The 25,374-nt window shown below is 38.3% G+C and overlaps 2 protein-coding genes across 3 annotated transcripts in view; one reads left to right on the top strand and one right to left on the bottom strand.

Annotated features, from left to right (window-relative positions):
- Positions 1–25,374, bottom strand: part of pde4ba (phosphodiesterase 4B, cAMP-specific a) — a 160,154-nt gene that overhangs the window by 98,650 nt on the left and 36,130 nt on the right. Inside the window, exon 3 of one of the 2 annotated variants that reach the window (XM_084128311.1) lies at positions 13,105–13,343. In XM_084128311.1, the coding sequence (XP_083984437.1) occupies positions 13,105–13,343 (239 nt within the window). Of the gene's footprint in view, positions 1–2,907; positions 3,359–13,104; positions 13,344–25,374 lie in introns of those variants that run through there. The other variant, XM_084128312.1, reaches the window with a different exon arrangement.
- Positions 19,648–21,765, top strand: LOC311092294 (zona pellucida sperm-binding protein 3-like). The gene is made up of 8 exons (XM_084128880.1): positions 19,648–20,361; positions 20,438–20,559; positions 20,646–20,749; positions 20,838–21,015; positions 21,088–21,205; positions 21,281–21,363; positions 21,435–21,523; positions 21,592–21,765. Exons 1-8 carry the CDS (start codon positions 19,786–19,788, stop codon positions 21,660–21,662), a joined length of 1,341 nt encoding a protein of 446 aa, XP_083985006.1. The 5' UTR covers positions 19,648–19,785; the 3' UTR covers positions 21,663–21,765.

Here is a 25,374-nt window from a genome sequence, read left to right as displayed (position 1 = left end):
CAAGTTGTGTGGCTCTCTGTGAGCCTCCTTGGTGAGGTGATCTTTGAGCGTAGAGCTTAAATAGGCCTCCTCTCATTTAAGAGAGTCGTCTTGCTGAGGCCTCCGTTCTTAGAGCTACTATATCAAGTCATTGGCTCTCTTTGATGATATTTTTGTTAGGTCTCCTCTCATTTGAGAGAGGTTTTCCTGAGACCTTCACTCGTCAGGGGTATAGTGTCCCCTGAAGTGACATGCAGGATCATAGGCTGTCGCCAGCCAATGTTATTGTCATGTTTAGACACTTGCTTCAGCAACTGGTCATGCTGGAGGCAGTCCCCAAAGCGTCCTAGGACGCAGTGTCTCGTTCCACTTCTCAGAGAACAATGGTTGCATTTGTAACCCGAGACGATTTAATTGTGGGTGGGGCAACCCAGCAGATAAAAAAACAAAATAAAGCGCTCAACAAAATGTCATGTCACTTGTCGCAGCTGATTGGGACAGAAACTTAGGTTAGCATGGAAAAGATTGAAAGCATTCATTGCTCGTTACACCTAGGATATGGTATATTCTTTTCTTAATTCAAGGTCAAAACATTTTAAAAAAAGCAATTTTGTGTCAGAGACATGGCAAAGCAGTTATGACACATACTAAAGACATTGAGTGGGTTTGGGTCTGACCTGCAACATCTCCCAATAATTCCTGTCACTTTCAAATATATCTATATATGATAGAGAGGCTAATATGAACAAAAAAACACTTTTAAAATCAGAGATTATCCTTCCATTTTCTCCTTGAACGTCATTTATCATGAAGTGACGAGGCTCTCTTCAGCATTTTCCACACCACTGCACTTGTCTTTTCTCCACCTCCATTCAATGTTCATGCACCACCTCACTCCCTCAAGACAATCCTGCCCCCTCCCTCCATTCCCGGTGTGTGTTACCTAACACAGCAACGACCAAACCACAAAAAGAACTGACACAAGCCTACGCTCACAATAACGTGGATGCTCTGTTGCACAAAATGTGAAACCACTGGTTACGCAATACACAACTGCGATAAGACGTTCGATGAGTTGCACACGTTTAGATCCGATAATCTGAGGGCATTCAGGTTGCATTTGAAATGTTCATGAGAACCACTTCTCTATACACAAGTTTGAATCTGACTGATTAAGACAGATAGAATTGATGACAACCATAACTCAAGGCTCTAGTAGCATTCCTTTAGAGACCAGATATGACATTTCTGATCACTCTGGTTCCATTTGTGGTTCAATTTATGAATGGTTGAAGTCCAAAGCCTGCGCTTCCATTGACAACGTGCGCAGCAGATTGGTGCTAAAAGTCTCAGACACTATAATTGTACAAATCACTGCAGTTATTGCAGTCTGCACCATTAAACTCCCCCTATTAAACACTCTTCTTTCTGTGTTTAATGGCTGTCTGGATGAGTAATGCATAGGTGCTGGTGGCTGTGTGACATGTTTCACGGTGTAATCCAGTCACAGTGTGTATTGTACCTAACACATTAAACATTAAACACACACTATAGCTAACTAAGCAAAAGAAGGGACGCATTTTGACACAGAATGAATGTGAAACAGTCACCATAGAGGCACATGTGTGGCGAATATCCAAGGCTCTATTCCAAGAACAACACATCTTACGGCTTTAAATTCTAGACAATAAAACAAGTGCAAAGCATGGCCCAATCCACATATATCGCAAGTATAATGTAAAACTCGCAAACAAAACCAATTACCTTGCATTCTAGAACATAAAACTTAAATATTCTTTCATGCGGCCTCTATTTTTCTGCGAATCTCATAAAAATTGTCTCACTGTTCCATTGTTTTATTACAACCGTAGCAAGAGTCTAGACAGGGTGACAAATGTTCTGTTTACTAAAGGATAAAAATCTTCCATGTCACATATCCTGCCCACATCCTCCTAGCACTGATCCAATCTCTTCAATGGACAGGAAGCATCTCACGACACAAAGATTTCATTTTGTTACATTAAGTGATAAGAGTGGATATGACTCTTGCTATGTTATTATTTTGAGTGATGCAAAACCTTCTTTTAAAGCTGATGCTTTGAGCGGCCACATTTTATGGGAAACAACGAGAATAGAAAAACTCATTTTCTAAATTAATGTATCAAATAATTAAGATTTTATTTTGAGGAGAGTTTATTTTGTATCAACATCAATTGCTTAGTAGTAGAAAAAATATAGAAAAAAATATAGTTAATAGTAATAATATTACATTATATTATGTACATAAACATACTTAAATCTCGAAACATCTAGTTTAATGCTAAAAACAACAATAATAAAAAATTATTAAACATTACACATATAAACATTATACATTGTCTACATATTTATATGTTATGGAAAATATACAGTAAATATGACTAAGAAATGCACATCATTTTGAATACTTTGGGTTTGACTATGTTTAGGCTATGATGTTGACATTGCCAACAGTGAAATAAGCCTATAAAACATTAACATAAATTGCCTCAAAATCTATATAGTAGTTTGCAGAGAAAGGGTTAACAGTCTTAACTCATTCCTGAAAGGAGACTGCGACGGTTCCACTTAGAGAGACCAAAGAGGGCATCACAATATGTCATGTCACATTGACAGAATTACCCTGTTGTTTCAGCTTCTCTGGTTTGCAGTTGACACATCCAACATCATTCACTAGTTCTTTTGTCATTAAGATCTATTTTTGGTCAAAGCAATACAATATCATACCTGCAGTGACATCACACTCCACTGACCCATAAGAACATTTACCCAAACTAATTCATTGTCATTCATAAAAAAACTCAAAACAGCATAATACTAAAACCCTCCCATTCACACTTCCTCTCACGACCCATCACTCTTTACCCTTCATACCCCAGACACGCTTACCAGGTGTGTGCGACGGTGAATCGGCGCCTGTGGCGGCCGCCCTTGTTGACCATGAGCTTGCGGAAGAGACGCGGGGAGCTGCGGGGAGATATTTTGGGGGAGGTGATTCGCTTGTTGCCAGTACCCAGTCTCGGAGGCTCCAGCTCCAAATGCATGTGCTCCTTAAAGGTACGAATGCAAGGGTCCGATTCCGGAGCACTCAACTCATTGGAGGACATGGTGATGCTGAGGATGGAAACAGCCCTATTTCGCCCTTTCTGAGTCACACTACCAACTATTCCCTTCGTTTCTCTGTCAACTAGAGGTTATGCCATGCAGGCTGATGTTTTGTGTGTCAGACAGGAATAAATGTGTGCGCTTGAGCTGCTCTATTCTCTAGCTTCCTCTGTCAGCTTAGGCTTTCGGCAATGCAGTAGAATAATCCTCTCTCGTTCAGTTCCACTGACACACTGAGAACAGTCCCCGTCAGTGCAGTCACACCTCCTTCCTGTGAGAAGAAGAAAAAACTCTCTCTCTCTCTCTATCTCTCTCTCTCTCTCTCTCTCTCTCTCTCTCTCTCTCTCTCTCTTTAACCACACCTCTCTCTGTCTTTCTCCTTTTAGGCAAAGAGAGAAAAAAAGAGCCCTCTCTGTATTTCCTACAATGGCATAACTGACTCTTAAGATCTTCTTCTTTCATTTATTTAGATGTCTTTCTTTCTCCCACTCACTCCTCCTGCTCTGTTTCCTCAGACTCGCACTTACTTCACTCAGCTCCAGGAAACTCCGTCTTAAATTATTCAACAGTGCAAGAGCAGGTCTTCTCTCCCATCAGTGGCTCCTCTCTTCAGGAATTACCAGGCAGAGCTTCTCATGATGTGGAGAGGAGACCCAGAGGAAGGAACCGACTGAGCACACCTAACTCTGCTAACCCAGGTGCTGTCTGCTTTTAAAATAAGCGGAATAGCTTTAAGATCCTTGGATTAAAAAAAAAAAAAAAAAGCCCTAAGAAAAGGTGCATAGTGACGGTAAAAGCTCCGCCCATCCTTGCAGCTGATTGGCTGAGCTGTGGTTAGTTTGATGGGTGTCTCTGGCTGAATTCTGATGAGGGCTTCTGCCCTTTCACAGCTCACTGATAAAAGAAAAAATATTTAAAAAGCAATTTAAGCCCAGGATTAGCAGTGTCTGGGGAAATAAATATAGCTCTGAGTTAAATGAGGGTTTAGATGCTAAAGTGGCTGGTTTGAAGAGAAAATAATGTGAGTGAATTGGAAAGAGACAATGATTTAAATGGAACATACAGGTGGAAAGAAAACAAAGCAGGGAGTATAAAACAGGCACAAAAAGACAGAAACCGTAATAATGTGTGAATGTCCTCAATAAATATTTAGCTGAAGATGCTTAATTATCAACCACTCAGGAAAATCGATGCACAACCTTCTTTAAATAACATTTCATGTTACATGTAATTGGATGTTATATGTTACATGTGACCTAGATACCTAATCACCTATACAGTACATCAATAAACACCTACTGAAACAAATCACAAAACTGTGATGCAGTTTCTGAAGGTGAATTGTTAAATGCCCTTCAAAGCACATTTGAACGTGAAACGGCATATTGCTCGCCCTGTGTGACAGCAGCACATCGGGATTATCTCCGGCTCTCATAAAGACATGCGGAAGAATGGAAGTACGTTAGCCAGCTATCAACCTGCCAGTCAACACCCGCCGGCAGCCAGGACTTTACCATGGAGACAAAGGAAAGGAGGAAGTAATGAGAACAGGAAAAGATGAATGAATGAATGAATTAGAGGATAAACAAAAAAGTTGGAACAGATGGTAAAATCTTATATTTTATGTGATGTTTTGACAGATCTTTCAACACAGAAGACCTATGATAGAAAACTTAAATTCCCCAGTTAAGCAAGTAAAGATCTGGGCTGAAACTAAAAGGGGGAGAAAACAGATATTAGAAAGCAACTGAGATCTGTATGGCTATAAGTATCAGTATGGACAGTATCTGTATCATTTAGGGTTACTGAAGTTACTTTAGTTGGTCTACTGCATTCAAATTGGAACAAGGTCATCATAAAAATACACTGGTCACCTGAGGATCTATGATTGTGACCAGTGAGGTTGTGCATATCGAAAAAGGAAGGGACCCAGAATTGAATCTTGAGGCAAGATTGCCATGCCTTCTCTCCAGGAAACCTTAAGACCCGAATATACATTATTTTTGCAGCGCAGGCCTTCAAAGTATACTCTATAAACCGTGAGTGCAAATGGTCATATGACACATATGCACTACCTAGTGGTCGGAGCAGAACTCAGACAAGGTGAGTATACTTTCAGCTTTAAAGTATTTGCTCTATTTTATGCTCTGGTTCTGTAAACACAGCCATAATACGGTTTCAGTGCAGTCTTTGAAGTGTAAAGGTGACTGTCAATGTTTAACCTGCTCTGTATTTCCCTCAAGATCTTCACCATTGTGAAAAAAACTGGCTCCCACTGAGGGGAAACTGGACTCTTATTCTATTTACAGTTTAGACATATAAAGTACCACGTAGAGAGATAACACCATAGTGCAAACTACAGTGCAAATCTGTAAACACCATTTGAGGACCCTGCAGATGGTAGGACTTCCATTTAGCAGACACTTACACAACAGACAGTCCTCCAGGATCAACCTCTTGTGAAATTGCTTGCTAAATGGTGAAAGTTCATAAATCACTGCTGCCAGGATTTTAACCTCTAACTTTTGGGTTGCCCTCCCACATTTACTATTAAACTGCTATTACTACAGTCCTTTCTAGTGGTTTGCACTACTGTATTCCTAACCTTGTGCAGTAATGCAAGTTTAGCACCGAGTTCAATGAAGAGGAATGTGATCAAGTCACTCTGACCTTTCTGCGTTGTGAGCCTATTCACTGATGGAGCCTTAGTGGAGAGGTCTTACATAACTGAAGGTCTTACATAAAGTAATTTCCTTACTGCTGACTGCTGCAATGAGGGAAGTCATATGGCTCACAATGCTAGTTCATATAGTAAAAAGGATGAGAGATGCTGGCCACCAATGGGAACATTACGAGTAAGCTAAGACGAGAGAGAAGTGTGGTATAGTGACAGAATGAGAATGAGGGCAACCACAACCCCTGCAGAGTGAATTTAAAATAATTTCACAGGATTACAATTTGTGAGAAGCTGTCTCGTAAACTCCAACAACTCCCCACTACATTTCTCACCCTACACAGAGCTGCTAAGTATTTTGTGAATCGGTAAGAACAAGTAAGAACCCCAAACACTGAGAGCATCAGTTGTGGTTTCTGCCTTTAAAAGTAAATAATGTATCAAGCTAAAGAGATTATGTATCTATTTACAGCTATTGAAAATCCATCTTTTAGAGTGCAGGTTATAATTACAGTGATTTCAAATGCAATTTTCTGCTATTAATTCAGCCAAAAACATTTAACAAAGTCTCATTGGTTTAGTTTTTATAAACGTTATACTGCTTGTTCACTGCAAAAACAGCACAGAAGCCTACTAATTGTAAAGACACATAGTAATTGTACCAATAATGGCAAAGCAGCTCTGATGCTGTATTTTATTTACACAGAGCCAAGGCAAAAAAATGAAATGCATAGGAAATGTACATCTAGTTCAATTACTGCTTTTGTAACTGCACTATAGCCATTCAGTCACTGAATGGATATGTGGGACAGACTCTCCGAGCTGTTAATAAGTTCATTTAAATGATTAGAATGTGTACTCCAATCCACAGCAGGAGACATTGCAGTTGACAGTGGGAAATACAGGTCAGTTTGATTTGAAGCTGATTACTGTAGGCCTACTCAGTCCCCAGCCTGCCTCCATTACATGGTCTCTAAGCACAAATCGAGCTTGAAAGTCAAAAACTTGATGCCAAAGTAATCCAACAAAATTATTTGCACACACACAATATGTGTGACTATGACCAGTGATATGATCAAGTTCTAATGATACAGCAAGTGAGTGAGTGAGCGAGCGAGCGAGTGAGTCCCAGCCATCCTTCATCCTGACTCTTGTCTGATGGCCCCTCTGCCATTTTCAGGTGAAGCGTAATATGAAAGGAGATGTCTCAAAATCCTTCACCAAAAGCTTTGAAAGACACCAGACAAAATCAAAAAGCCTTTGAGAAAGACAATTCTAATCTTCCGCAAGAAAGGCCACTGAGAAATGAGAAAATAACAGACTGGGAAAGAACAATGTAGACACACATTTTACTTCGCTATCTAAATGGGTACATTCCAAAGACTTCTATTGTTTTAATTTATAGCTAGTTATAAATATTATAACCTCACCCATAACCATAAAAGAAAATATTTGTATTTGTAAAAATGTATTTTTATACCATTTTAACCAATGAGGCAGCCCCCAAAGGAGATTTTGTCAGACTTAGTGGGTAGACTGGTGGGTACATATTTGTCCCAAAAATATGGTACGAACACACAGACACAAATGAACACAGAGGGCCCTATCTTGCACCCAGCGCAATTGACTTTGTACACCGACGCATGTTTCATTCCTATTTTGCACCCGCGCAAAGCGCGCTTTTCCCTCCACAGAAGCACGTTGCTAAACTAGGGAATGAACTTGCGCTCCCTGGGCGGTTCAGCGCAAAAAAGGAGGTGTGTTCCGACGCAAACAATCCCTGGTGCTATTTTACTGTTCCATAAAACAATTGCGCCACTGGCCAGAAAAAACCTAGTCTAAAGTCAGTGGCGCGTTGCGCGTTGTTCATTATGCTATTTTAAGGGCGCATGCTTGACCATAATGTATAGCGTGCACAACGCGCATACACTTTGATTCTCTAATCTACACAGAAGCAGCAGTTTTCATTTTTGCAAATCATATTATTACAAACGATAGATAGATAGATAGATAGATAGATAGATAGATAGATAGATAGATAGATAGATAGATAGATAATTTATTATAAAAGCATACATCTAGCTTACACATTTACCCACATTATTATATACCTGTTTAACCAAAGCTAATTTGGGTGTGTTTCTCCATCCCCAATGTCACTTCTCTCTCTTTTACGGCCGTGACGAGAACGTTGCTCTCCTCGGCTGTGAACCGCTCCTGGCGCGCGCCTGGCAAATCCGCCGTTATAATAGCAATACGCCAAGGAAAAAGCGCGTCTGCTCTTAAAGGGAATGTGAGATGTCGCTCTGATTGGTTTATTTCACGTTACACCCAAACCACACCTATGAATAATGAAGCTACTTCAGACCAACCCATTTTAGATTTGCGCCTGGCGCAAGAGTCATTTATCCCGCCGGTATAATAGCAACAGCGCCGAGACCCGCCCACAAAGTTACTTGCGCTTTCCGCTTTGACACTTGCGTTTCAGATCGTTAAAATAGGGCCCAGAATGTTTTAATCATTTACTGACCCTCATGTCTTTCAAACCCATAAAATTCTTCTTGGGCTTATATATACTCCCCATATACTGATTGGCTTCATCACTGTCTCCTCTCCACCAGTAAGATGGTGTGTGGTGGGCGTTCTGGCACAATATGGCTGCTGTCGCATCATGCCGCATTATGGAGCACAGAGAAAAGTTCTAGAGATGAACCAATACAGATAAATTATTTCTTTAAATGTTATTTATTAGCTGGTAATATTTTAAAGTTTTAGAGCTTATAATCAACATATTGGCCAACATAAAATATCTATATGCCATTGATTTCATTGTATGGGGAAAAAACAACAACACTGAGACATTTTTCAAAAAATAAATAAATCGAAAAAATTTTCAGAAAAAGTCTATTGTGTTCCAAAGAATACAAAGGAATAAAAGAAAAGAAAAAAAATCATACAGGTTTAAAATGACAGTGAGAGTGAGTAATTTTGTAAAGGTGTTTACATTAATGTACACATTATTATTGTCATTAAAAGAGTAGCTTCAACATTCTGCTAAACTTCTCCTTTTGTGTTCCTCTGACAACAAAGTCATGCAGGTTTCACATAACATGAGTGTCAGAGACAAATTGACAAACAAAGACAATTGACTAAACTTCACAAAGACAGACGTGTTCTTACATCATCCAGTCATTCATAGTACAGGAAGCGACAGATTAGGACGCAAAGACCTCGACCTGGCCCAGACTAAAAGCGTGAGGAGTCTTCTATAATTGCATTTCTGAATGAATCTGTGTGACGTGATGTCAGATTTTTTTTTTTCTCTACTCTCATGAACACGCACATAAAAGAGTGCTCGATCCTGAGAAAGTGGGTGAAGTCACTGATGAATTCACTTGGAAGACAGCTCAGTGCCCTGTAGTGTCTTGTCCTCCAGCATCATTGTTTATGCCTGGCCCATAAAGCTATCCCACAAGCCACCTGGGAGCGCCCAAATCAATCTGCAACAGATTCACGTCAGCAGAAAAATAATTGTGCTCCAAATATAGCACTTTCCCTAAACCTTGTCTCCCGATTCTCCTGACACACACATCAAACAGACAGCTCTAACAAGAGCAGAAATGCAAGAGTGTGAGATAGCAGGAAAATAATGAATGCTTTCCAAGGTGAGTGTGTGTATTCGTTTGTGTGTGTGTGTGTGTGGTTACACAGCTTCTGCACAGGTTCATGCTTACATATGAACCTGTATAGAAGTTAAAAAGGAGTAGTATATTTTTGTGGCTCACATATGCTGCAGTGCCATCAATACTGTCTAAACCATTTAGACCGTGAAATTCTCACTTTAAATCTCACTTTAAAAGAACAGTTCACCAACAGATGAAAACTGAAAACTCATTATTTACTTACTCTCATATTGTTATAAACTCACTTGACTTACTTTGGAACTTACTTTATGATTTTTTTTAAGTTTATTTTTTCTGGCCAACTTTCCCATATACGGATGACTCAAGACAAAATGGCAACAACAACAAAAAGCACCATTAAAGTATCATAAAAATGGCCCGTATAACTTGTCATACAATATATTTGTGTGACAAACAGACTGAAATTTAAGTAATTTCTTAATGATAATCCAGTAAGATGTTGTGTTATCCTGATCAAACAATTCACTGAAAATATCCTCAAAAGAATATGCACCTAGATCATTCACCTCTTGTGTTGCTAGGTGAACTATTCCTTCAAAAAAACATTCTGAGACAAACCAGACTGTATATAATATAGCTTTTGTCCAGTATGACCTCAATTTGCCATACATTTGAAAGAGGCATGCAACCAAATGGCCTACATTGATATATTTTATGGGTCTGTAGTTTTTGGATAGGGGCAGACTGATGAATGTTCATGAGGACTACTAAAGGTGTCACACGCAGAAACATCTGAGAATAGGTGGCATGATGTATTTTAGTCTCAATGCTGCCCTCCACTGGCAAACAATAACAACTATAAATGTAATCAAATGGTAAATATTTATCCAATGCATAAAGCAAAACAGATCTTTTTAAGCAGATAGAAACCCCCAAACTTCTCTAAACTTATCAAGTACTATAAGTATCTAAGCACAAATGTTTTTTGGTCTCATAGTGCATTTGCTTTGGGGTGATCAGACTATTGCAACTTTGATGTCAAATCACGTCTTTTTTACCAGACAAATTGATTGATGAATGATTGATTGATGATTATAAACCAGCTGTTGCTGTGTAGCCATCTGCAACCAGACAGATTTCTCTCTCCTCATGGCAACAACACTGAGCAGCTGCAGCTTAAATCACCAGTGTGCTGCGTGCAAAATTAATAGAGTTCATCTCCCATCATGCAGCAGTTTGAGATTTACATAATTTTAGACTATATGTAAAGCATATTTCAGATGTTAAGACCAAACAAGACATTTAAGGAGATTTCTAATTATTCAATGCTCTGTACAATATGTGTACTATTTACCAGCTTTCCAGACATTTCAACACATCTACAGCAACTTCCAGTTCAATACTATTCACATCATTCAAATCTGAATGATCAGTAAGTTAAGCCAAGTCAAGACATTTATTTAGACAGTGCTTTGTACAATAAATTGTAGATTTAAAAGCAGCTTCACATTAACAAACAGAAAAATAACAGTGCTAATGTTGTAATATGTCCAACGGCAATGCAGTGATTGACTGGCAACAAATATTGAAATGTATATACAGCATAAGCCTTCATATGCTCTAAACTTTTGATATTGAGAGCTGTCATAAGAATGAGCACAACTCCTCTCAAGATATTTTATAAGGTTATGAATAATTGACTGACCAGAAAGCAAAAGAAACTGCCAAAACAAAAAATGAGTTTTTATACATGCTTTTCAACCAGTTTCATCTAAGTGTCACAGTTTTGTAAATTCCAAAGATGAGTCAAGAAATTCAAAATGAATGAGTTTTAATGAGAAAATAATCCAATGCAATGTAGCAGCGCATCTACACACAAACAATAACCACCAATGAACTGAGGAAACACAGGAACTTAAGTACAATAATAACGAACTCAAATACGAACAGCTGTGATGATTAAATGAATATCCATGGTAACAAACTAGTGGTGGGAAATGTGGGGCACGTTCAAGTTCAAAACGGTGCGCAACGTTTTGCTACGGTTTCCGGGTTGAACGTCATGTTTCCTGGAAACGGCGTGCACCGGTGTGCAACGGGGTTTGAGATACGTTTTCTCTTGTTTGGTGGGTGTGTCAGAACTGCAGTCCAATCAGCAGCAACATGTATATAAAGCACGCGGTATTAAAGTGAACTCGCACAATGGGTTCAAGGAAAGTAATTTACAAATGTGTTTGATGCAGCTCGGTATACGCAACAACTGAGGATATTAGAAGACATGTTTGTTGTAAGTTTTATTGTAAAAATATAGGATATCAACATAATGATGTAGTTTTTAGCTTCATTGCAAGTGTATGACATTTGGTATAGAAATAAACAATGGTAATTAAGTGCTTTTCCTAAAAATGAGAAAGAAAATACAGGGTATTAAAACAGTATGAACTACAAATAAAGTCAGTATTTGAGGCTAAATAGATGTGTTTTAGTCTGAATTAGGTAAGATGTGTGTTTCCATTTCAGTTTCAGCAATCCCTTCACTCGATTGGCATGTTCTCTTTTGTTCTGGGCGGCAAGTGCAGTAACTGTAACATCGGGCATATTTTGTAGTATTAAATACATATTTATACCGACTTCATCAGGCTCCGAAAATTCTTCACAAAGAACACAAAGAATGGCCTTCTCAGCTGCCATAGTTGCAACTCTTGCGTCATCAGAACAGTGTGTTCAACGCATCACCGTTTCTGTTTAAAAAACGTTTTGTCGGGGCTGAACGCAGCCGTGAACAAAGACAACAGGAAGTAATGACAAGCAAATTAAAAGTCAATGAAAATTAAACTAAACAAACAGATGACTAAATAGTGACACTAAGGGCTATGCAGACTGTATTGTTGTTAATTCTACAACAACCCGACTTGTACAGCTAATAGGGTTCGAGGGCACCTGACATGACCATTTTTTTAAATGCTTATATAAGTAATGTGCACTACTGTATAAAAGTTTGGGGTCAGTAAGATTTTTTAATAAATCCTTTAATTCATCAAGGATGCATCAAGTTGTTTGAAAGTGACAAACTTTTCTATTTCAAACAGTTCTTTTGAACTTTCTATTCATGTAAGATTCCTAAAAAAGTGTACCACAAAAATATTAAACAGCACAATAATAATAAGAAGAAGAAGAATAAATGTTTCTTAAGCATTAAATCAGCATATTATAATGATTTCTGAAGGATAATGTGACACTGAAGACTGGAGTAATGATGCTAAAAATTCAGCTGTTATTACTAGAATACTTTTTTAAATTTATTAAAAAAGAAAACGGTTGTTTCAAATTGTACTAATATTTTACAGATTTCTCTTTTACTGTATCTTTGGTCAAATAACTGCAGCTTTGGTAAGCATAAAAGACTAAAAACTTTTTACTAATCCCAAACTTTTGAACGGTAGTGTATAGGCTTATATAATATAAAGCTTATATGCAAAAATAATTAATGATTGTTTACAAACATTTCAATTGTCAAGCTCAAATTGCCACAGAACCACAGTGTTTTAAACCGGGATAGGAGAAAGTTCCCTAACATCAGACATTTTACACACATGATTTTTAAGATAATCAGATTTCTGAAATTGGAGGAGCAATGATAGCAGCTGATTGACATGGACTCACCATTCAGAGTCCACAGGTGTGATGTCAATGCGAGGGGGTGTGATGAAGGGCAGGGTAGTTGGTCTTGCCATGAACTCGTCATCGGGACTGCGTGACCTCTCCGCCTGCCGCCATGATAAAGGAGGCAACTGTAGGTTCCCAGAGAACCGACGCCTCCTCCTGTGCAGGTCTGCCCCCAGCGTGCAACCAGTAGAGGTGAAAGATTCACTTAGTCTGCAGTCTGGAGGCTCTTTGCTGTCCTGGAGAAAGAGAGAGTGAGTGAAAGAGAGAGGCTAAAGATGGGAATTCCTTTCAGTAGATACAGAACTGAATGAATGGTATGGCAATAACTGCATGAGCAGACGTGGTAAAGTATTTCATACCACTAGAGGGCATCATCGCCTTTCACTTAACATTCAATTTAAATATTTCTTATAAAGACTGTACATAAAATTACATGTAATAGAAGTCTGTTCTACAAACACATACGTTCTAAATGTAGAAGAATCAAACTAAATAGCTGGAATTAATATTTCACATATTTGGTTAAGGCGTGTCAGATAAATCTTCAGTCTAATATATTAAATCGTGTTACAACACTAACAAACAAGCAAAAAAATGAATATGGTAATGTTGTGTTTTTTGGACATGGTATTGTTTAGGTATTTTACAGTGCCATGAAAATCCATGAGAAATGCATTCTGTTTAGCAAAGTGCTACCACCTAAAACAAACATCTTACTATGATACTTCCATTGTACATTTTGTAAGGAAAACGAATAGCAACAAACAAAATAAAAATAAAACTCCCCCACAAATCTGAGATATGAGAAATACTTTGCATTGATTGATTGATGCTGTAGTCGCTGTAAATAAATTTCCCATTACCTTACCAGACTGTAAGTTTGTGTGCACTTCAAAATCATGGCAAGCAAATGCTTCTTTCAATTTAGTCATCCTCACAAGGTGCACACAAAATCAAACATACACACGACCTGTAGTCAGACACAAACAAATGGAGCTCCCAATGACCAATTTTGGTGGAAACAGGAGAGGCAAGGTGCACATTTAATTCTGCAATGATTTGGGCAGCTGTGTGTGTGTGTGTGTGTGTGTGTGTGTGTGTGTGTGTGTGTGTGTGTGTGTGTGTGTGTGTGTGTGTGTGTGTGTGTGTGTGTGTGTGTGTGTTTTGGATGCAATCAGGGTTAGTACCTGAACATCCCTTTCAGACAGCTTCATCTTGCATCGCAGTTACTGCTGTTGGATGTGGTTCATCCTACGTGGTGGTATGCTGGCATTACCCAGGATACCATAGCTCTTGATACATCACAAAGACTTTCTGTCCTGGTCACAGACAATCAGCGAGACGCACACCAACAATTTGTCCACTTTTAAACTCTGATATGTCTCCTAATTATGTTGTGTAGATTGCAATATTTTACAGCTGTGCCATTGCTCTGCTAACTCAAACTTCAAACTCTGCTCTTACTGATGGAATGTAAAATTAGTGAAGATTGGCCACCAAGCATATGTGTAAAAACTCCAACATTATGGCTGTATCCGAAAACTTGCCTAGCTGCCTTATAGGCAGTGACTCTGCAGGCAGCGTTTGCACACAAAGGTACGTCACAAAACTGATTTTGGACAGACTAAAGGGGTAGCATAACATTTTAATGATTTACAGCAAAATAGAGCCAGCTTTGGTGAGAACTAAACAAATATTTAATTACTGAAGTAGTAATTTACTGACCAGTAGTAAAAACTGACCAGCAACCATAACTCTCAGATGCCATCTTTCTTTTTCTAGCTCAACTGTCACCAAATGGAACGCATAGGGTCATGGGATATCAAAGACAGCGAAGGATACATCTATACTGCCTTCAAAAATCAATCAGATGAAGATATCTCAGGAGACCGGAAGTGAAGCTAACACTGGATTCAGACGTGCCTTGATGCCTTCCTACCTTGAAATGCGTCCTCCTAAGGCAGCATTTTTAAGTTTTCAGTTTCATTGTGCAACCACTGTAGATAATTAACTGAACAAGGATCAATATATACACTTTTAATGCCATATTCCATAATGTTTGCGTTGTTTTATTTTTGTACTGTGGATCGTTTTTTAATCCAATTGTTTTAAGGAGGTACCCTTGTCTCCTAGGAGGAAACACCCTTTATATATACAATTCAATAACACATTCTCACAATTATGCATTTACATCAATTGTAAGATAAAAAGTCGCAATTATACCAGCATACAAGTTTAATACAGCTTTGTGCATGTAAGACAATTCACAACAATGTTGTGTGCTGTGCTGTCCAACACAGTGATAGTAAGTGTGATGGAAAGATATGTGGGCAGCTGAAGGTGTATCATAGCAGACCAACACTGGCTAGAAAGCAAAGGAAATTTGCCAGCAAATGATATCATCAGTACAGCTGAGAAAAGAAGAAGAGTATTTCTGCATAATCTGTCAGGGACCACGAGAAAAACTCTCAGAAGTGAAAAGAGCTCCATGTTATGAAGAGGAACATTGTGGACAGCATCTGCTAAAATTCTCATCTAAACAGTCAGAGCTGCAGAGCTCTAGATGCTAAGACAAAAAAAAAGCACTCCTACACACTCTCTCTTTACTAGAACCAATTCAAGCGGAAGGTTTCATCTGAAAACAGATCTCCGTTATGTGGTCAAATTGTAGAAATATCTGTATAAATCTTACTCTCCACAACCCTCCATAGAACCAACCCTACATTTTTTAAAGATTTTAAATGCAGTTCCTTCAGCAGGGACTTTTATGAAAAGTTCTATCCTATCACATCCTGTTGCCTGCTAGATAAGTGTACAGGTGAATTAGTTGCTTTAACTTAATTGAGGGTTTGTTTTGTTAGGTGGGTGTCTGCAGATGATTCTGACCAGGTGTGTGGCTGCTGTGACACAACTTGTAGCATCAGAAGTGGAAGTGATCAACTGCTTACAGGTTTGGCCTAACTCTTGATAACTTATTGTCATACATGGCTTTAGTTCTCACTAATCATTTGTTCCTCAGATCTACGCTGGGAAAGAGCATCTGTTGGCCCCATCGATGTTAAAGAATATGACTATGGCCAAAAATAATTGGATAATTGGGGGCAATATATATTACATATAAGTAATTTGTGGGGCTAGGCCTATTACAACATTAAAGGGCATTTAATAGCATCATATCCTTTCTGGTGCTTACTGGATGCTTTTGCTTTATTATTGGGGGTTCAAGTGTGTATGCTGAAATCCTGTTGTAATTGATAGAATTTCCAAGTAAGAACTTGAAACTTTGAGGGAAGGTAGTATACCCACCATGTCTGTCACCAAGGCTCACCCCAATCGACCTGATGGTGGCGCCACTGTGATCAAAAGTATGTAATGGCTCAGAACTCATAAACCATTTGTCACAGGCTTAAGTGTCTTATATCATTGGAATGCTTGACAAAGCATATTGGATTTGATGTCATCCTGGTCAGATTTTCAGGGGTTTTTTTCAAGAAAACCTACTTTTGTGAGCTAGTCCTAGGTTTTTTTGCCCGATCAGAATCAAACCTGTGCAGAAAGATTCTCTGGAGATTCTCTCACTCTCCTAATATTTTGAATTTGGACTGCAGTACCCATTTCAGCCACTAGCTGTCAATATTACATACTGCACCTTTAAGAAAAAAAGTTCTAAACAGTACCAAATTAGGGTTCTTTGGCTTGTAACAATAGCATAATCGTTTTTGGTAATAAATAGAACCCTTTTAATAAGGTTCCATAAAGAACACTGCTTTGAAAGTGCTATACCTTAATGCTGTTATAAATAACCTTTTTAATAATAGTTTATTTTCATTAATATTAGTATCTTCATATTAATTATATTAGTATTATTAACATTATTTTTATATATTATTTATGAATATTGTTTTTTTTAGTCCTCTATCTGCCTGGTCTTATAATATTTTGTTTCCTCTGTTTGGGCTTTACATATTAAAAAAGGACGTTGTGTCAGTTAGGTACTTTTACTTTTTATTGACATGGCAAATTGTAGCAAAAACATGATACAGATGTAATGAAGTTCCAGTGAAATATCTTTACAATGCTCTATATATAAAATGGCAAAAATGGTGTTAAAAGGAAAAAGTGATATAAAGTCATGATAGCTAAAATTTTCTTGTGACTGGGTGTTTAGGCATAAAGTAATAATTAAAAAAAATTAAAAATTCTAACAATATGGATCATAAATTCAATATCTATGTTACTTTGTGGAGAAGAGAAGATGAGTGTCCCTAATTGAACAGAGCTGCTCACACTTATATGTTCTGTTAAACTAAAAAGAGAAAAAGACATGACTGATAGGAAACAATTTTTAAAGTTAAAATTTAGAGACATTTTAAGAAAGAAATCATTTACCTGCTGTTTGTTGACAGCCTGTGTAGTTGTATAGTTGCATGAGCTCCAGAAAAACAGTAATGAGGTGCCTTTGACAGTTACAGATTTGAAAAACAAAAAGGCGGGAATAAAGAACCATAAGCTTTGACACAAAGAACCATTTCAGAATATGGTTCTTCAGAATGATACAGTTCTAAATATAACTGTTACTATGTGTAAAGAACCTTTAGTGGAGGAGAGAGCGGGGTTATCTGATCTAATCAAAAAAATATACAAGACAAACTAAAATATGTTATTAATAAAATACAATTATTACCTTTTTCATATAAAATAATGGGATTTTTTTAATAATAAAAAATAAACAAATTTTTGAGTTTGACAACAAAAACACGCAAAACACAGCTATACACAAGGGTGCGTTTCCCAAAAGCATCGTTAGCCAAATATGTTCACAAGTTCCGTCGTTATCGGCTAGTTCAACGAATCAGTGTTTCCCGAAACCATCGTTCTAACGAACATTCGCAAACAGCATCGCAAAGTTGTGTAGTTGGAACGACAGCTCTCCACCTGTGGTTAGAAGCATAGTTTCTAGTTTGCATGACATGTGGACTAAATAAATCCTTATCTTGAGCAAAATAAGCAAGCTGACATTCAGTACAACCTGTGTCTTTTATTTAGAATACATACAAATGTCATTTACGTCTTTTAGTTTTTTAAGAGATTTAAAGCACCGTTTTTGAAGACTGCGCATGTGCGAACGGGCTCTTCTATGTAAGAACGAGCCTATGATTGAATCTGGAAATAAAGCAGAATAACTGAGAAAAATGAGAAATAGTCCTCAGATGCCATGTCTGTAATTTATAGCAAAACATCTAGCGTTAATTCGATCTCAAACAGATTCATTAAAAGAAGTTATTACTCCACCACGTGCTTGACGTCATAAACTAATGTGGTTGAATGACCACTTTGCGACAATAGGTTTCTGGAAACAGTCGTGACTAGCTAGTTGATTTCTTCAACGATGCATCGTACTATGGTAGTTAAGCAGCGAGATACGTAGTTCAAAACAATAATAATTAATCATTTCTGAACACTGACTTTCAGTCTTAATTAATCTATTTCTCATGGTTTCTCAATAGATTTTATAAAAGTATAGAATAGAATAACATAGTTCTAATAGGGTTGTGCCCCACCTGCGCAACTACTTTAAACCCTGCTAGTGTCTTCTGCTGGTTAAATAACAGATATAAGATTAAAATAATATCAGATTTGTCGAATTTTATATTAACACAAAAACAGAGTTGAAAAATCAACTTCAGTGAGAAATGTACTTTTGCTATGGTTAAATAAATGTTCAGTGATATCTTCCAAAGATTTTTTAATTTTGAAAAAAAAAAAAATCTATAGTGCTGATATGGCAACTAGTAAATACACCAAGTTTTGTCATTCAAGCATGTGTGGAAAGTTTTAAACCATGTGTGTTACAACTAGCCCCGCTCACCCCATGTATGTATATGAATATAAACTGGATTTACTACATTCGCCATGTTTTTCAGTAGTTGGATATAAAAAATCTATGGAGTTTGTTAAACATGCTTTAGACACCAACATTTTTTTAAGTTCTTAATGTTCATTAATGAGCTTGTCTTTTGTTCATACCTGTTAATATTTTAAATTCAATGTTTGTAGTAGACTGTTCAGATTATAGTTTTTTGGTGCTGACCAGCATATACTGTAGTATAGTTCAAGAAAGAATGAAGTCTACAATGAATCCACAAACACTCTGATCAACCTAAACATAACAGTTGTAATGGCGAGAAAACATATCAGTGAATCTATAATAAATTAATGTTATTATACTGCATTCCTTTGGTTGTAAACTAAATTTCTCAATTTCAGTCCCTTGTGAAGATTGCTGTTGATGTGAGGGAAGAACGTTTGTTACAATCTAAACCTGAAACATACTAAACTTTATTATTTTGAATAGTGTATAATTCTGTCTGGCCATGTTTCTGAATTAATAAAAAAGGAAGACACAAAAAGACTTGGGGTTGTTTGTGTTTCAGGGAATTGATCTGTCATTTTGATATTTAAAATAAGCAATTATTTGGTTTGGCTATTAATTACATGGCCTTATATGGTATTTCATTTAGAACCAATGACTTTCACCTGTGTTATATTGACTGAGTAAATTGGCAGGTGCAGAGAAAAATGATGCTTGTCAGGAGAGAGGTGGAGCCATTCTGATTTACATCTGCATTAATTTGGATGGTAGCACCCTAATGTGTCATTGAAACAAGCTTGACAAAAATGGGGTTTTGGCAGATTGGATTTGGATTGGTTTGTATTCTTGCACTTGAATTTTCTGAAGCACGATGGAGACCAAGAGCAGCATATAATCAGAGTCCAAGCGAGTTTAAGCCTAGAACATTAGCTCAAGCTTCTCGACAGGTTGATTCCAGGATGTCTTTGGATCCCAGTAACACTGTATTTGCACCACAAAGGTTTCCCGCTCCGTTTCCTGTCCAGACACCTGTTGGGACTGACTTTGGAAAGTCTTCTCAAGATCTTATGGGTGTTCAATTAAAAGAGCTGTTGCAGAATCCAGTGGCGAAACTGACGTGGAGCTTTCCAAGTCTACCAGAGGAACCACAGCAGCCAGACATTCCTTTTGAGTTTCCTTCTCCTGTCCCTGCCAACAGTGTAGCTGCTCAGTGTGGAGAGAATTCAATATATGTGGGAGTGATGAAGGACTTCTATGGGACTGGGCACCAAATGTTGTCCTCTGATATTACACTGGGAGGCTGTACTGCAACTGGAGAGGATTCTTCTGCTCAAGTGCTGATCTTTGAGTCTGAACTGCATGGATGTAGCAGCACATCAATGGTAAGGTTCCGTTGTGACAATCATAGGTATTCTGAACTGTCCGTGTGACTGTTCTTCTATTAACCTTTCTGTTTAGGTGATTGAGAATGAGCTTGTCTATAGGTTCAACATTATTTACACTCCACAAGAGGCTTCATATGGTGTTCCTATTATCAGGAGCAGTGGTGCGGTGGTTGGTATCGAGTGTCATTATCCAAGGTGATGATTCAATAAACTCAGGCTCACTGGATGTTCTAATCCTGCCATTCATGGACAAGAGATGACTGCTTGTTTAACTCCTACAGAACACATAATGTGAGCAGCGACGCCTTAATGCCCACTTGGATCCCATATGCCTCAACTAAGGTTGCAGAGGAAGTCTTTGTCTTCTCCCTCAAGCTCATGACTGGTTGGTATAGGCCAAACAGATTTGTAGTATGCCTGTGAATCATCTTTAAGAATAATTATTTTTATTATTTTTTTTTTTTTTGCTGCAGATGACTGGAGATTTGAGAGACCTTCTAACCAGTACTTCCTGGGTGACATGATAAATCTTGAAGCATCAGTGCATTTGTACAGCCATGTTCCTGTCCGTGTGTTTGTGGACAGCTGCATGGCTACTGCAATCCCTGATGCTGCTTCTGTCCCCAGATACTCCTTTATTGAGAATAATGGGTAAGAGGTGCTACCTCATGTATCCCAGCTTCCAGAAGGGTTGCGTGACTTCTAACTGGGTTCGGTTCACAGGTGCTTGGTTGATGCCAAGCTCACAGGCTCCATGTCTCACTTTATGCCCCGGACTCAAGATGATAAGCTAGGGTTTCAGCTAGAGGCGTTCAGGTTCCAGCAAGCAGACAGTGGGCTGGTATGTATGCATGTCTTGTAGTTGTGTAACTAAGTATGATATGCTGCCATGGTGTACAAACAATTGTCTCTGCAGGTCTACATCACATGCATTTTGAAGGTGGCTGCAGCAACCTCTCCAAGTTCTGAACAGAAAGCTTGTTCATTCTCTGCTAATGGGTATGTTGCCTGCTAGATAATTGTACAGGTGAATTAGTTGCTTTAACTTAATTGAGGGTTTGTTTTGTTAGGTGGGTGTCTGCAGATGATTCTGACCAGGTGTGTGGCTGCTGTGACACAACTTGTAGCATCAGAAGTGGAAGTGATCAACTGCTTACAGGTTTGGCCTAACTCTGATAACTTATTGTCATACATGGCTTTAGTTCTCACTAATCATTTGTTCCTCAGATCTACGCTGGGAAAGAGCATCTGTCAGCCCCATTGATGTTAAAGAATATGGCTATGTCCAAAAAAATTAAATATGTGGAAATATGTGACTTTTGGTGATTTTTAATTAATAAATGTTGTTAATATATTTGGGTTTTTTTGTCTTTACTTGCACAAATACAACACTTAAACATATTTATTCAGCTTACATGGTTTCTGTTTAGATATGCACCACAAGCCTATTTCTACTGGCCTATGTGGGTGGGGGGCATATTGCTCAAGTAATTTGTGGGGCTAGGCCTATTACAACACTAAAGGTGATGATACACAGGCAGTAGCGGTTTTTGGCACGGGCAAACCGGGCAATCGCCCGGGGCGGCATTTTTTGGGGGGGCGGCGCCACCGGCACGAGCAGGAAAAAAAAAAAAAAAAAAAATCGGATCTATATTGTCATCTAAGTCAGTCACACCTCGACTTTCTTTCAAATAACGCACATTTCATTCAGAATATTATAAATACAGGCCTCTATATTTCCTACACATTTTTGTTTTTCTGAATTGTTTGAATGGCTAATAAAAATAGGTAATACAAAACGATTACTTGGTCACCACCCCCAAGGTGAATTGGTTTAGTCTTGACTTCTGGTCGTGACTCGTCGTGAGTGACAGTTGATATGGGGATCAGGGGAAATCTGTTGATTGTCGATGTCGAGTGCCAAATAAGAGATGGACAAGAAAGGTCAAAGCCATCAGGTGCCCAATTTAGAAACGAGCGAAAGATAAAGGTATGCAACTATGTTTTCTCTGTATGATTACGGTATCCATGTCATGAATGAAGGGGCAATATTAATTGGTGGGTATAACTCTTATTTGTTAGCCTTTTTGCTTGCTATGCTTAACAATAATTAGGTTTTAACTCAAACACGAGATCTAATTTCACCATAATATTGTGCTTTGCAACAAAACTGTTACAAGTTCAGTTATTACACTGCAAAAAATGCTTTTCTTACTTAGTATTTTTGTCTTGTTTCCAGTCCAAATATTAAACATTTCTTAAATAAAGATGCATAATGTTATTTTACTATTTAAAGTAGTAAAATGACATAAGATATTAAGTCTTGTTTTCTGGGGAAATAAATAAAAATTGAGTTTTTGCTTAAAACAAGCAAAACATGATCTGCCAGTGGGGTAAGAAAAATTATGTCCAAATTTGGGGGGGGGGCACTCGAAGGGGGTCTCGCCCAGGGTGTAATTCAATGTAGAACCGCCACTGTACACAGGGCAACTTTTTGAGCAATATTGCTGGGCAATGTTGCCGTCAACGGGTAACCAGATGAGACACGGGGCCCACGGCCGATGTAAATTATCCAGATGGAAACTTATTTCCACTTTTCAATGGAAAAGTGCCCAAGAAACAATCGACCGGCAAGATTGCCCAGCAACATTTGCCCAAAAAGTTGCCCTGTGTATCATCACCTTAAAGGGTATTTCAATAGCATATCCTTTCTGGTGCTTTCTGGGGGTTCAAGTGTGTATGCTGAAACCCTATTGTAATTGATGGAATTTCCAAGTAAGAACTTGAAACTTTGAGGGAAGATAGTATACCCACCCTGTCTGTCACCAAGGCTCACCCCAATCAACCTGATGGTGGCACCACTGTGATCAAAAGTATGTAATGGCTCAGAACTCATAAACCATTTGTCACAGGCTCAAGTGTCTTCTATAATTGGAATGCTTGACAAAGCATATTGGAATTGATGTCATCCTGGTCAATTTTTTTTTTTTTTTTTTTTTTAAAGAAACCTACTTTTGTGAGCTAGTCCTAGGGTTTTTTGCCCGATCAGAACCAAACCTGTGCAGAAAGATTCTCTGGAGTCTGGTCGTCAATTTTAATTCACTTTTGCAACAGAGTGCCAAAATGTTTGAAGTGGGTGTGGTCATTTCTACTAAAACAGCTATCCCTCTTGTACACATGTATGGGGTCAGTCTGTGGTTGTGAAAAATGATGTGCTATAAAATGAAAAAAAAAAAAAAAAACGAAATATGGCTTTAGCTATGCAACAATCAGTCAGATTGACTTGAAAACTGGCATGCGGTGTCTTTGCCCACAACCCATTGCGCTTTGGAGAAGGATCCAGTTCAGAACTACAAACACGAGTAAAAAGTGTTAAAAAACTACAAAACATGGTGGATTATGCGCGACCGACAGTGAGAGGTTTCGAAAAAAATTTGAGTGACTAATCAAAGTTTAACCTGATAAAAAAAAATATATATATACATATATTTAAAGGGATGGTTTGGAGTAAAATCAACCTAGGGTCCTTTGCACCATGACCCCGAGTCAAACACCCCCCCAGAAGCCTTTTTTCCCTTGGCTGAACATTATTAAAGTTAGAGCTTATTTAGAGAAATCAGCCGGATGGCTTAGTGCAGGCGTTAATGGATCCTAGGCTGTATCACGTAAATTACCCCACTAATAATGTCCAGAATGGTACCAAACTTCTACAGTAGTACAAATAGGTTCTGTACTCATAAAACGAGGCATTGGAAAGTTTGTAAGTACATCAGGAGTTTATTTAAATAACACTTGCCTGACGGCTCATGCTACTGCTAACCTGGACGTCGACTTCACTTCACTGGTTTGGGAAAAGCACGTAAAAGTCCTGGCAGAAAACGATGCATAAGGATGTAGTGTAACGACAAATTATTATTTTTTCCAAAGTGTTAACAACTTAGTGTTAACTAATAATTGTTGCAAACTGGTACTACCAACAAAATATTAGTGCATTCCTGGAACTGGGCATCGTTACACTACATCCTTATGCATCGCTCTCTGCCAGGACTTTTACGTGCTTTTCTCAAACCAGTGAAGGCCAAATATGAAGATTTATTGCAGAATTAAGATGTCCTCTACGAGCTCATGATGTCAGGCAAAGGACAACTAAGCTGCATTTGACCGATCTAAACATTAGCTCACAGTAAACTAATCATTTTGTGATTGGACAGCATCCTCCTAAGTTGATGTTATCCAGCCGATTGGCCCAGCCCTGTTTGTGACTCAGAATTATAGCGTTTTGTCCCCGAATGAACTCTGTGGGAGAGCACAGGAGCACGACGGAGAAATCAGACAGACCAGGGATGACCAAGGTGACCTCCTGAGATTCCCTGTCTTTGGAACACTCTGCGGTCAGCGCCTGCAGTCACACGAGACCACATTCTTTTTTAATTCATTAGACTAATGCAGCATCACTCTGAGCTATAAAACAGCCCTGTGTTCTAAAGACAACCTTTTCTCCTTCAAACTAAAAATTACCCAAAGCACAGACAAAATATCTTCGACCATATGGTGTTTGACTCTCTCTGACTTTCTTTGAAGGAAAAAAAAAATCAATTCAGTATTTGGGGATTTGAAAGCCTCCACATGTCAGTCAGACAGTCCTCAGGTACAGAACTGAGTTGGTACTATACTGGAAGACTGGTATTGCTGCCTTTTTTAATCGACTTTTGAGCATGTGTCTACAATAAACATGATTCTATATACAAATCCCAAGTGTAAAGACATACTTTCACAACTAATTATACGTAATCCTAACAAATATAATGAGGTAAGTAGCTTAACTATGTTCAGTACCTTTGTGAATGGGTAGTCCAATTATCCCAAATTAGATAAAGAGAATCATTAAAAGTGACTAGAGAGACAGTAGAGACCCATCACACTATGCATGTGAGTTCAGGGGGCTACTCAAACCAACAGTTCAATAAATTGGACACACACCTAACAGAGACTAATTTACATTCATGCATT

Source organism: Abramis brama (assembly GCF_963993115.1).
Source record: "Abramis brama genome assembly, chromosome: 11".
Taxonomy (NCBI): Eukaryota; Metazoa; Chordata; class Actinopteri; order Cypriniformes; family Leuciscidae; genus Abramis; species Abramis brama.
The sequence above is the reverse complement of the archived record's forward strand: the minus strand, read 5'-3'. Positions and strand labels throughout refer to the sequence as shown.

What these genes read in the sequence shown, in the direction of transcription:
- LOC311092294 (XM_084128880.1), top strand. Translation starts at nt 19,786, where the DNA reads ATGGGGTTTTGGCAGATTGGATTTGGATTGGTTTGTATTCTTGCACTT. An exon ending in ATCGAGTGTCATTATCCAAG is followed by an intron (nt 20,560 to 20,645) that starts GTGATGATTCAA and finishes TAACTCCTACAG; the next exon opens with AACACATAATGTGAGCAGCG. An exon ending in TCCTTTATTGAGAATAATGG is followed by an intron (nt 21,016 to 21,087) that starts GTAAGAGGTGCT and finishes TTCGGTTCACAG; the next exon opens with GTGCTTGGTTGATGCCAAGC.